General features: G+C 37.4%; 1 protein-coding gene across 2 annotated transcripts in view; it reads left to right on the top strand.

Annotated features, from left to right (window-relative positions):
• LOC126474014 (ATP-dependent DNA helicase 2 subunit 1) overlaps window positions 1-13,669 on the top strand; it is a 172,535-nt gene that overhangs the window by 67,126 nt on the left and 91,740 nt on the right. For both annotated transcript variants that reach the window (XM_050101412.1, XM_050101414.1), the window contains exon 4: window positions 12,763-12,940. In XM_050101412.1, the coding sequence (XP_049957369.1) occupies window positions 12,763-12,940 (178 nt within the window). The remainder of the gene's footprint in view (window positions 1-12,762; window positions 12,941-13,669) is intronic.

Here is a 13,669-nt window from a genome sequence, read left to right as displayed (position 1 = left end):
GTAAGGCCCATGACAAGTCAAGAAGTGTGTCAGGCCTTTTTAGGGATTCAGGTGCATCATCCTTAGTCTCTGTTTCATGTTCGGGTGGGGGGGACCACACCGTAGGTGCACCTCATTTTTTCAGCATCAATTCATCATTTCTGCCAGAGGTGGAGGATATGATTGTGAGCTTGCTGCTTGCCTGCAGCTGTATTCGTATTAAATTCAGCACTTCATGATGATGGTCTTTCTTCAGACAGTAGGCCTTTATCACTGCTTTTTCTTTTTTATTATCTGGAAATTGAGTGGACAAATTCCAAGTATTACCTGCAGTGCCTCAACTGACACAGTATCATAAGCTCTCATCAACCAAAGAACTATTCCATATTACACTCTATTAACTACCCATGCTGATGGTATGAGCAGAAGTCGGTGCACTATAATGTTGTCACTCTTCCAAGAAGATTCCTAGGTATCAGTGACAGAGTTTCTCTAGTGGTCTTGTTGCTTAACGTCACGATTGGGTCTAAGTTCCCTTTTAATAACATGTGCTTGGTGTTTCCAGGCACAACATATGCATCTACATCTATACTTTGCAGGCCACCTTGCTGTGTATTGTGGAGTTAATTGGTGTACCATTGTTGTTGCCCCCCCCCCCCCCCCTCTCCCCCCTTTCCTGTTCCAGTCACGAATTGTTCACAGGGAAAACGATTGACAGTAAACCTCTATGTAAGCTAGAATTTCCAGAATTTTATCTTCATGGTCTGTTTTCGTGATGTACGTAGGAGGAAGAAATATATTTGTTGTCTCTTCTAGGAACATATGCTCTTGTGACTTTAACAATAAACACACCATGATGCAGAATATCTTTCTTATAGCGACTGCCACTGGACTTCATTGATCATATCTGTGATACTTATATACTTACTAAATGAACCCTTAATGGAAAGCACTGCTTTTCTTTGGATCTTCTCTGTTTCCTATCAATCTTATCTGTTGTGGATTCCATACTGACAAGCAGCATTCAAGTATTTATTGACCAAATGACTGTTTTGTAAGCTACTTCATATGTAGGTGGACTACATTTTCCAAGGATTCTTTCATTGACTCTCAGTCTGGCATCTGCCTTGCTCGGGGTTAATTTTATATGGTTGTCTATTTCAGATTGCTCCATACACAAACTGCTGAAATTTTATGAAAGTAACTGCTTCTAGTTATTGTTCTGCAGTTTTGTAACCATACAATAAACGGTTCTTTTTGGCTTATCTATTCATGGAATGTTACATTTGTTTATTTTAATGGTCAATTGCCACTCCCTGCTCCAAGCATCGATCCTTTGCAGCTCTTCCTTCATTTTGCTACAACTTTCTAGCATTGCCACTTCTCTGTGTACAAAAAAATCATCGCTAAAAAACCTCACAGAACTTCTTATGTTACCTACTAGGTCGGTCATATACATTGTGAAAGGTAATGGTTATAACACTCCCATAGGGCATACCTGAAGTTATTTTTACATCTGAAGACTTATGTAGGTTCAGAAATACATGCTTCATTCTGTTTACTAGAAACTCTTCAATCCAGTCTCACATTTGGTCCAATATTCCATACGCTCATATTTTATATATTAGGTGGAGTGCAGAACTATATCAAACACTTTCCAGAATCAAGGAACACCGTATCTGCCAAGACACCTGTATCTCCTGCTCTCTGAGTGTCGTGGACAAACAGAGCAAGCTGAGTTTCACCAGATTTTCATAACCTGTGGTGGTTCCTACAAAGGAGATTTTCAACCTGCAGAAGTGCAGTAATACACATGCAAATCTTTGGCTATATGGGTGTGATTACTGAAGGACTATGCTACACCCTTCTTTCAGATTTCTTCTGGAACTTGTCTTTATAAGGGTCATCAGGTTGCTGGCATATGCCACCAGCTTTCATGTTACTGGGTCAGGTGTCCTAGAGGACAGGACCACTTGTGGATGCCTGTTGCCAACCTTTTAAAATTTCTTTTCTAATTGTCTCTTCTGGGCACAACAGTGTTGCTTCTATTTTTTGAGAACAGCTACAGCATGTTTATGTGGAGCATTTTATGCAAGTCTTATTGCCTCATTTACAGTGTCCCATATTGACTTCCCAACTTTGAATCCATATTGTTGGGAGTCCATTCCATGAATAAGTCTTTTCTCTTGTAATTTGCTGCACAGCAGCTTCTCCACCACTTTCCCTGAGGTATTGAGAAGGCAAATTTGTCTTTAGGGCTTTGTAAGTAAGAAATCCTAGTCTTCTACGTTTCTCAAGATAATCACATTTGCTTTCTTCCATATATCTAATATTCTTCCTTGTACTAAACATGTGTTATAGAATTGGCACAAATATAAAGTTATGGGCATATGAAGGGCATGAAGAACTTCAGCAGGGGTGATGTCAGGATCAGGTGATTTATTGCTTTTCAGTCTCATGATTTGTTTTTTGATCTCCTCTGAAAATGGAAAAACTATCCTGTCTCCATGTGAGATTCCCTGCCTTTGTTCCTGTTCTCCATGTTTATCATATTTGTCCTCTGCCACTTGTGCAGCCTGCTGCCAGTTTTCTGTCCTGCCGCTGTCTGCTCATTTTAGAGGTGATAACATTGTCAGAGATTTTATGTTTTGACATATGTTTTTTTACGATGCACCCCATATGTCAAAATGCAGTCTTCTATGCCACTAATCAGTTCCTGCTCTACTCTTGCATGGTTGTCTTTAAATTGCTGCTCAGTCTGTGAACTCTTTCTTTCGCTGTGTGCCATTTCTTTTGGCATCTTCATGCCCTTCTGACTTCCATTCTCAGTCTTTGGAAACACAGTCCCATGATGCTTGTGAAATCCAGCCCATTTGTCTTATTACTGGTGTAGCACCTTTGTGGCATCTTGTATTGTGGTGACAGTTTTATGAGTTTTTGTGTTTACATTATCATCTACTTCCAGTGGGTCTGGCCAGCAGAAAATACCCCTCATGTGGTTCCAGTTGGCCTTTCTTATGTTGTGTCATGTCTTGAACATGTTTAATGCACTGTCATCTCTAAGTTCAGTTCTGTTGGAGTCAACCATAAAGATTATTTGTGGTTGCTCACAGTGACATCTCTTTCAACTGTCTATGATCTGGTCATCCTGACTGCATTTCATTAAATATTATCACATCTATATTGGACTGTGCACCAGTCCTCCATTCGTGTGTTGGTGCATTCCCACTTCTGTTTGCCACTTCCGTATTTAATTCCATAATGGCTTCGTATAGTGTGCATCATACCTGCTCAGTAAGTTGTCTTCTTGTCCAGCAAGTTATTTTCTTGTTTTGTAGTACTCCGTCATCTGGTATTATCAGTGTTTTGCTCATAACCGATGTATAGGATAACTCTGTCTAAAACATCCAATATGTTGGGCAGTCTTTTCAGTTTGCATTACATGACGATATACACATTAAGTTTCGTTTGCTCTTTCCACAGTGTACCTTCTCTGCCCATCTTCCCCACTGTGAACACAAGTGGTTCCTATACTAGCACAGTTCTTTGCCATTTGATTGTAATTCTGACATTTACTGTGTTAGTACTAGGCAGTCCTTCACAGCTATACCTTTGAAGCCTACATATACCTTCTGCTTGTTGAGAAGGGGTTTCCGTATATTAGGTCCTATCTTCACGAAGTGATGAACTGCTTTGTTTTGTTGCTGTTAAATTTTGTAATAAACTTTAAGTCAGATTGATCCCTGTTGAATTGCGCTCAGACAAATATAACCATTTCTTACTGTCAACTAATTTTCAGTTCCTTTTTGAAATGTTTGTAAACTGTAGGAACATACAGATTTTAATTTAGTGTGCCTGATAATTAACGCTTGCAGTTTGTGCGCAAGTTTAGTCCAAATGTTTTAATATTAGTTTTGGTACAAGTATCACATTTTAGAATTAATGTTAACTACACTCACTCATTCAGAAACCATTTTCTATAAAGCCCATAATTATGGCAACACTTCAGGGATGTCAATTGAGTCAAATTATTTGTCAGAAGACAAAAGCAGCAATTGCAGTTGTCTTCTGAAATATATATTAACTATTAATTACAAGTAGTTTTACATTGACTTAGAATTATGGGAATTACTTCTGGATTAATTTACATACTATCAGAAAAATATCTGCTTTGAAAAATGCCACTGCTCTTCCTTTTACACCATTCAGTTGCTGCTTTTATCTACTACTTCAAATTTAAATATACTCTTTATGTGACTTTGCACAGAACACTTTGGTCTGTATACCATTTAAGTTAAAGCTTGTTTAATGTGAACAATAGTGTCAACCAAAATTACATGCCATGGTCCAGATAGTCTGAGAAATTATACAGTAGAAGAGTGGCTAATGAAGTCATCTTTTGCTTTAATTTTGAATATTTGAGGATTCTGAATGTCTGATGTCTGCTGGAAATCTGTCAAAAGGCTTTGGCACCAGATTATAATACTCCGTTCTGAATCCCAAACAGAAATTATTTTTACATTTAGCATTGTGATTGTCAGTTATAGTTACACAGCTCATCTGAAACTCATGCTTGTTGTTAACTGCAATAACCTTTAGGGGGCAAATGTGTTGGCACATAATCTAGTCATAAGGTGCCTGACTATGCTTCTGCACAATGTTTGTTTATCAGGTTTACATACTATTCGTACTGCATCCTTCTGTAGATTTTTACCTTTTCTGCATTGCTCCAAAAGATTATGCTATAGGAAAGTTACCGAGAATGTCAACAGTCGCAACTGCAACTAAACAAATTTCGAAGGGCAAAGTAGGCCAAACTGATCCTTGCACTGATTGCGGATCAAATCCCAGACCTTTAAATCCGTAGTGTGGCACTTAACCACTGAGCCTCACTACTGTAAGCATTAAGTCATTGTCGGCAGACTGTTGAATGAAATCAACAGCAGATTTTACATTACACGAGCAGGAATGATTATTAAAGATTTCGGTCCAAAGTAACAGTAGTACCATGGTTCTTTATAATTGAATTACTCTGCTGATATTTCTGTGATGTACAAATTCTGTAATATAATAGAAAATTATTGCATATACTTGACTATACAATGAGGTTTCGTTTCCCAAAATCGTCATTCGAAAAGTACAAAGTCATCTTACATTCGCATTAAACTTTTGTTGTTGAGGGTCAGTGGTTTTAAATTGTGTAATGGCTTATTGTAGGGATGTCTTAGATTTTACAAATGAAGATTTGGAACTGAGCCCATGAATAGATATGATTTAAAGAATTTGGAAGAATGGGAGGGGGAGGAGTGACATTGACTTGGTCGAGCACTAGGACAAATGTGGAGAGAGAGGAGTGGTGATTGGATAGTTAAATTTTAACATGCTGCAAACAATGGGAATATATCCCACATACTTTAGCTTTTTATAAACATCTACCATGCTCAAACTGCAGTTTACCTGAATCCAGTTGTAATTGGAATTGAACTGACTTAAAATTGGACATAACTTCAACAGTACTATAGATTTCTCTAGTAGACAAATTAATGCTGAAAAAAATATTACGCACAGAACATGTGAAACTCAGCACAACAAATGAAACAAGAGTTTAAATGACAGAGCTAAAGCACCGTTGATTTTCAGGGACTGTGATATGATCCTGGTGATTCAGCAATAGGAAGCTGAAAGGACAACCTATAGTTGTCATTCACTTTGCTTATACAGTGAGCACTGTAAGAATTGTGAAACTGTAGCAATCAATAATGGGTGCAAATCACAGCCAAATCTCTGTTGAGAAATGTGACTCATGTAAGAGTTTGTGGTTCATAGTAGGTTCACACAGGCAACACAGAACTAATTGTAAGTAAATGGTTACTCATGAAGCAGAGATTGTAAACAACTATGCAATAGGAAGAACAACTGGTGTTACAGAAATGAATGTTTGTAGACTGCATCAAATGACGAATAATTTAAAGAACGCCAGTTCTACATTCCTAACATTAACGGGACTGAAGCAGGGGAAGGTTTCATGAATTTTAAACCCAACTTCCACTTTTCTCCCATGACGTTTTGAAAGCCGTGGATCAAGGCAGTCAGTTAGATACAGTAATCCTTGATTCCTGAAAAGCATTTGATTCATTACCATAATGAGCTATTAAGTGAGATTTTTGACAGGATTGAGGGCTGTTTGGTAGAGAAGATGCAGCAAATTATGTAGAATTCAGAGTCGTTTACAGAATTAAAAGTAATTTCAGGTGTACTCCGGAGAAGTGTGTTGGGGTCCTTGCTGTTCATGTTGTGTATTAATGACCTTGCAGATGACATTAATAATAACCTCAGGCTTGTCACAGCAAGTGCAGTTATCTGTAATGAAGTACTGTCTGAAAGAAGCAATACAAATATTCAGTCAGGTCTTGAGAAGATTTCAAAGTGTTGCAAAGAGAGGTCACTTGCTTCGAATGTTCATAAATGTAAAATTATGCTTGTCACAAAACAAAAACTCATAATATCCTAGTCATAGTATCAGTGAGACACAGTTGGAATCAGTCAGTTCATACAAGAGCCTGGATGTATTAATTTTGTAAGGATATGAAATGGAATGATCGCTTAGTCTAAATCGTAGGTGAAGCAGGTCGCAGATTGCAGTTCATTGGTAGAATGCTAGCGAAATGCAATCATTACACAAAGGAGACTATGCAATACACATGTGCAACACATCCTAGAATATTGCTCACATGTGTGGAACTGATACTAAATATGACAAAACGAGGATACTGAATGGATACGAAAAAGGGCAGCACAAATGATTACATGTTTGTTTGACCCACAGGAGAGTGTGTCAAAGACGTTGAAAGAACTAAACTTGAAGATAGGCACAAACTATCCCACGAAAACCTACTTAGAAAATTTCTAGAACCAGCTTTAAGTGACAAATCTAGGAATATGTTAAAATAACCTACATATCACTCCCTTTGAGACTGCGAAGACCATGCACAGAGGCATTTAGACAGTCATTCTTCCTGCAATCTACATAATGGAAAGGGCACACACTTCACAGTGGATAACAAGTAATAGATGTGGATGTAGATTAAAAGGGGATTTTTTCCAGCTGCATGCATCACAGAATTGAAAGCAAGTTCTGGATGGTACATGAGGATGAGGAAAAGGATGGAGCATATGTTGCAGCATAGAACAGTGCTACCTCAAGCGACTTCTCATGGTGTTTGATGATATGTTTCTGATGTGAGGGCCATAAAAAGTGTTCCTGTAAGAAGTCATGGCAGTGAAGAGGCTAGGATGTAAGGAAGCTTGACCCATTCTTTGCAGGAAAACTATACCAAAAGAGAAATTGCTTGCAGGACTTATCTTTAGATACCAAGGAAAGGGATGGATGATAAATGACCTGGAGCTAGATTGGTTAAAGGTTGTTTAGAACAGAGTACCAGGCTCTTTTCTTAACAGAAGGAAAATGTTGGAGCTATATTTCTTTATGTTCAACCTCACCCAGAAAGTTAAGGATCTGATACCATAGAACAACACAGACCTGGTAGCAATTCTTGGTAGCATGACCACACAGTTTCAAATAAGCAATGTTGTTGTGAATAGACCTTTTAAGGCTCGCCTGTGACAGCTTTACAGTGAGTGACTTTTTCAAGGAGACTATGTCATCACTCCAGTGGGATAAGTTGAAGACACCATCAGAATTCATGTCAGGCCAGAGGATGCTTACTGTCTGGTGCAGAGCCTCAAGTGACTCTGTAATGAAAGCATTCAAAAAGTGCTACATATCCAATGAATGCTGTGCATGGCTCAGGGGATGACTTAGTATGGCAGGAGTGCCGAGAAGTGGCAGTAGGCTTACAATGAAAGATGGTGATACCAGTGGTGTCATCAGCGATGATGATGATGATGATGATGATGATGACGGGGAGGACAATGATTAAAAGTAGTGGTGCCACTGACTTCCGGCATAAGTTTAAAATAGGTATGATGTTAACTTTTCTCGACAGATATGTTATATCAATAAAACAATCTGTAATTTTGGTTAGTCAGAATGTGTTAAAATTTGTCAAGAACCCTCTTAGAAAAGGTAAATAGTATATATAAGAGAGAACATTTCTCCTAGCAGTTACCAGAATTTTTATATTTGCATACTGGCTCCAGAGTGTTGTAAATGAATTTACAATGTATTAAAAGTTAGGTGATTTAAATTATTACATCCAAACAAAATAAAGTTAAAAATATTCATCTCTATATAAAACGTGTTAACATATGCAACTTGTCTCATTAATTTAGACTTGTACTTAAATTGCATTAGGGCATTGACTATTCCCAATGTAAAACAATAAATGCTCCCTGTGGCGGACCCAACACATTCTACCAGTATGTGGAAAAGCCTAAAATTGTAGTAAATGTCATCCCTCTTTATTGTTTCTTATTGAGTTCATACAGATTTTCATTCAAATTTGTGACTGTCACTTTATACTGCTATAGTTGATTGCAACTTTGATCGTATATTTTTCAGGTAATTTTACCATATCATTTTTTATGATAATCATTAAATACGATACTCTATGACTACCTAAAAGCTAGTAATCAACAATTACTATGCTATCTACCCAATATGCTTTATGCAAAATAAACTGCAGAGCTTTGATAAATTGTTCTCTTGAAGGTTTTTTGATAAACATGGGACATTTAAGTCCCCTGAACCTTTAGATTAAGTTTAATGGTCCAAACTTATCATATAACTCACCATACTGCTTGACATCTTTCAGCAAGTGAATCTTCATTGTGTCATTGGTCACAACATACATATCTTCACTTGTAGGAGACAGTAAGATCAGTAAGTGGTAAAAGTCTTCAGCCAAAAAAGTTTATTAACCCACTGGCTTATATAACCGGATCACAGCTGGTGCAGGTCTCATGTCCATTGTTAAGTTGCCAGATGTGAGGCGAGCCAAACAGCTATAGCTTCTTCTTAGTGGTTTTTTTTCTGTCAAAAGATTGCATGACTTATTCCATTGGAAAGCTGATAACTTGATCTATATAATTCTGTATATAATTCAACTTCTTTCAGTATTTTTCTAGTTATAAGTAATTGTTTTCTGAGTTTTTCACCAGCTGTGTAGTAGCAAGCATTGTTGTACAAGTTTCTTTCATACAAGGAAATTGAAAGTCTATTGAATGAAAGTGACTGTGATGTTTCTGAAAGTGATATTTCTGATAGTTCTGATAATGAAGACAGCAAGGCAAATGATACTAGTGATCACATGAAGCAAGTGAAAGAGATAGTGACAGTTGTTGCCAAAAAAAAAATCTGAAGGTAGAAAAAATGGAAATGAGGACTAAATCAGGATAAACCTTTCATTTTCTGGTTCTAGTGGCATCAATCCTAGGGTTTAAAGACAATTCTTTCAACAAGTAACCTCCTTAGATATGTGCAGAAAAATGGTTCATATGTCTTTCTGGGAGAATGTAGCAGTAGAAACAAATAAATAAGCAACAGGTTATTAATAAAAAATGTCCCACTTCGAATTCAAGCAGTGCTTGGTTTCGTACTACATCTAATGAAATTCAAGCATGTTTTGCTTTATGTGTTCTTACAGCACATCTGAAGAAGCCAACCCTTCTATCATACTGGTCCATAAAAATCAATTCATACTCCTTAGTTTTCTGATGTCATGCCATACACAAGATTCTTACCTATTTGTAAATTCCTTCATTTAGGAAATAATGAAAATGCTGATCCTGCAAACCATATGAACAAGTTGCAGTCTGTTAGTGGCCATCTCAAACAAAATTTCTAATGTGTTTATTACCCTGAAGAAGATATTGCAATTGATGAAAGATTCATGAAATTCAGTCTGCTTCATCCAATTCATTTATCAAAAATGGTCATGTCTTGAAATAAAGTTCTTCAAAATTTTTGAGTCAGATAGTGGCTACTGTTCAGGATTTGATATTTAAACAGGAAAAAAATTGAGCCAAGCAATAAAGAAATCCTGCTGTTACGGACCTCATGCAACTATACTTGGGCAATGGTCATATAGTACATGTCGACAACTGGTAATGTTTCTCTGTCATTGTTCGTAAGGCTCACTGAAAGGGGCACAAATGCAGTAGGGACACTTAGATCAACAAGACAAAATATGCCAGACTAGTTCCAAATATCTAAACTAAAAAAGTGAGAGACGCCTGTGTTATTTTCACACAATCTCATGGCCCTGAAGTAGATGGATGAAGAAGAAGTAAATATTCTATGCAGTATCCGTATAGATGTCAGTATGACAGCAACAGGAAAAGCTTACAGGAAAACCAAAACCCCAATCCAGAAGTCCCAAGCAATTATACAACTCAATGACAGGACCAGCAGTTGCCATCTTTCCGTCTCATGAGAAGGTATGCCAAAGGATATTAGAAAATTTTCCTTTACCTGATAGACACTGGGATTTTAAATTCATATGTCCTACTAAACAAACTGACAGGAAAATATCTTGTTTGCCTGTTTAGAATTCAGCTGGCTGAGGACATAACAGAGCAGGTCACTCTACGAGACTACCGTATACATGGATGGCCCCTGTCTGAAATTTCCTCTGTTAGACTGCAAGCAGCACATGGAGCACATTTCGTTAGGTTTATACCCCCACTCTCATCAAGAAAACACCCTTCAGAAACTGTGTACCGTGCAGAGCAAGGAAGAAGAAAAGTGACACACGGTATGAAATGAGAAATGTCTAGTGGCCTTGCCCGGTCTGAATGTTTTGTGTATACCGCACCAACAAAAACTTCTGAAACAGCTTTATCTTCACTCCTCATCACTTCAATAAATAGTAAGCTAAGATTTATAAAGAAATCTTATCAAAAAATTGTTAATTTTCAGAAAAGTGTGTAAGACAAAGTGTGCCTATTTTTGTAAATTTAAGTGGTAAATATAGGGTCGACTACGGGAGAAAATATTTATTAGTCATGGGTTAAATGTCCATTTGTGGAGATACTCAGTAGAGTGTTCAGCCAAAAAGTATGTTGTCCTTTTTGCAGAACAAGAGGAAAACATCATATAGTTGCCAGCAGGAAATTTTCTCATCAGTAAACCAGAAAAATTTTGTTTATGTATTGAAATCAAATCTTCCTTCAGAGAGAGTAGTGCTACTTCCGAGGCATCTGAACAAATACTTTTAAACATTGTTATGGTCTAGCATAGCAAAACATACAGATAGCTAATTTAAAATGAATAAAGAGTAATGCTTTCTAAGTGCAAAAGTTTATGAAATCCAAATACAAGAGGTGGTGTTGGATACAGTACTAACAGTGATGGAGAGAAGTTGGTGCAGTGAATAAAAGCTGTCGGTAAAGCAAACACAAAGGGTTAATAAAAATAGAAACAACAAGGTAAATGGCCTCAGCTGTCAAAGACAGTGGTCATATGTGTGTGAATTGCAATTGCTTGAATATGTGTGTGTGTGTGTGTGTGTGTGTGTGTGTGTGTGTGTGTGTGTGTTGTCTAAATCAGAATAATGCTTTTTGGCTGAAAGCGTACTTGTTTAGCAGTCTTTTTTGTGCCTGTCTGCCACTCAACATTTCCACTATATGGTGAGTATCAATCTAACCTTTTTACAATATTATCATTGTTCCATCCTGGATTTTACAAGGTAAATAAAACTGTCTGTGGCAGTTGTGGTTGATGAATACAATACTCACTAACTAGGAAGACAGCTACATTCGCCTGGTTGATTAAACTGTTAATCGTGATTAAAATACACAAATGGAATGCGTGCTTGGATTTGTCAAATTTTGTTTTGATTAATCTGAGGTCAAAGCAACAGAATAGAACTACCTGCTTCTCCTTCTGAGATTTAACAACAGTTTTGCAGCCATAGCAAGGCATGTTGTTCTGTACGGGGTTAAAATACTTTCTCCTGCTGCTGCACAAATGTGTAAAACATGAAAAGTTCTTATTTCATGCACTGATAACATTCAGCCTCCATTTTCTTTACTTTGGTGTTACTTTGAACTGTTAGGAATATTACTGTTGACATAACCATTAGAAATCACACAAGTTTGTAACAAATGTGAAAGAGAGAACCTGATAGCTGTTAGATATTTAATGAAACAGACTACAATGTTTGTAATCAATCACTGTGGAAGATCCACAAGTGAGTGTCTTTGAAGCATCTTCAGTTGGTATTTATATACTGTTATTTTAAGAGTCTGTTGTTTTTGTAACTAATGTCTGTCTTTGTCAAATCATGTTTGTGATGTCTTCCTTCCAGTTAGTTGCAGTGCATCACATTAAGTATTTCATTTGCTTGTGTGGACCAAATTAGTTTTCCATGTGCTTCCTTCCTACTTTGCCATTTGGAATTTTTCATTTTAATTACTGATTGATGAGACCAAGGATGGGCAACCAGCAGGGCTGTGAGCTGCACCCGGCCTGTGATTTGTTTTAATTCAGCCTGGGGAAGAAATTCAATGTGAAAATGAAATGAATATGCTCTCAGATTGTGTTTTGAGGCATAACTTGTTGGCGTGGTGTGATGGGAAATGGGTGCCATTTGAATTGGTGTGTTACTCCATAAACATTAATGTCATGGATAGTACAGTTTTTACTTAATGTGCTAGAAGTGGTGCTGTCATGTTGCGTTACATGAGGCGGCCCACATGCTTAAATATGTGAATCACACCCATTGGTTACTAAAGGTTGCCCATGCCTGGATCAGACCATATATATTAGACAAGGAACAAAATTTCAAAAGAAATTTCTAAAGTAATTTACTTCTCTTGCAGCCGAAAAAAGTTGGGGTCCAAAAGAATTGTATTAATGACCAATTCAGATGATCCTCACAATGGTTCACTAACCAAACAACATAATGCAAGAATCACAGCAAAAAATTTACGTAAAGACAGAGTTGACCTGTCTTTAGTATATTTCAGTGACACCTTTGATCTTTCCAGATTTTATGAGGTATGTTCTTCAATTTACTTCTTATGAGCTATTCTGTGCTGTGACGTAATATTAAATATTTATGTTTGTATTAACTTTTTTCGGCACCATAGAACAGGATGTACATGGTGCCCCGAACAAGAGTAATTTTTATTATTGAAATTTTTGGAAGGAGTCCACCTATTTCATCTGTCCCCTTTCAGCTGATGTGACGACGATGACTGGTTCATGTCGGAAGAGGCCAAATCATCAGCAGCAAAACTGCCTAACCCATCAAATCACATCACAAAATCACCTGACATGTGAGTTTGAGGGCTCTCAGAGTCGCAACCAAACACCATCTCTCTCTTATGTTGCGAGCTGCCACCTAGAGGAGACACCAAATGGCTTACTTTCTTCACCTTTGAATTTCCCCTTCTCCTTCGAGATGGGTCTAGGTGTACTGGGGTTATCTACTCTTGTCCCCCTGTCAAGCCTCACCATGTAATCCCCTTGAGCAAATAAACTGATATGGTGTGTTTTTTAAAAAAAAAAAAAAAAAGAAACTGAGTACCATATATTACTTGGTTGGTGCGTAAGTTTGTAGCTTTTTTCCCCTAAGTTTAATAAACACAGCAGGTACTTACAACAGACTTTAGTCATCAATAATATATTCTCCTTCACTATTTCCAACAGTCTGCCAATGGTGGGATGACTTTTCGATTCTGCAACTGTGGAAATCATGTGGTTTTGAGGTGAAGAACTTGTCGA

The sequence above is a fragment of the Schistocerca serialis genome, chromosome 4 (genome assembly GCF_023864345.2).
Source record: "Schistocerca serialis cubense isolate TAMUIC-IGC-003099 chromosome 4, iqSchSeri2.2, whole genome shotgun sequence".
Classification (NCBI taxonomy): domain Eukaryota; kingdom Metazoa; phylum Arthropoda; class Insecta; order Orthoptera; family Acrididae; genus Schistocerca; species Schistocerca serialis.
This window is presented reverse-complemented; position numbering and strand designations above follow the sequence as displayed.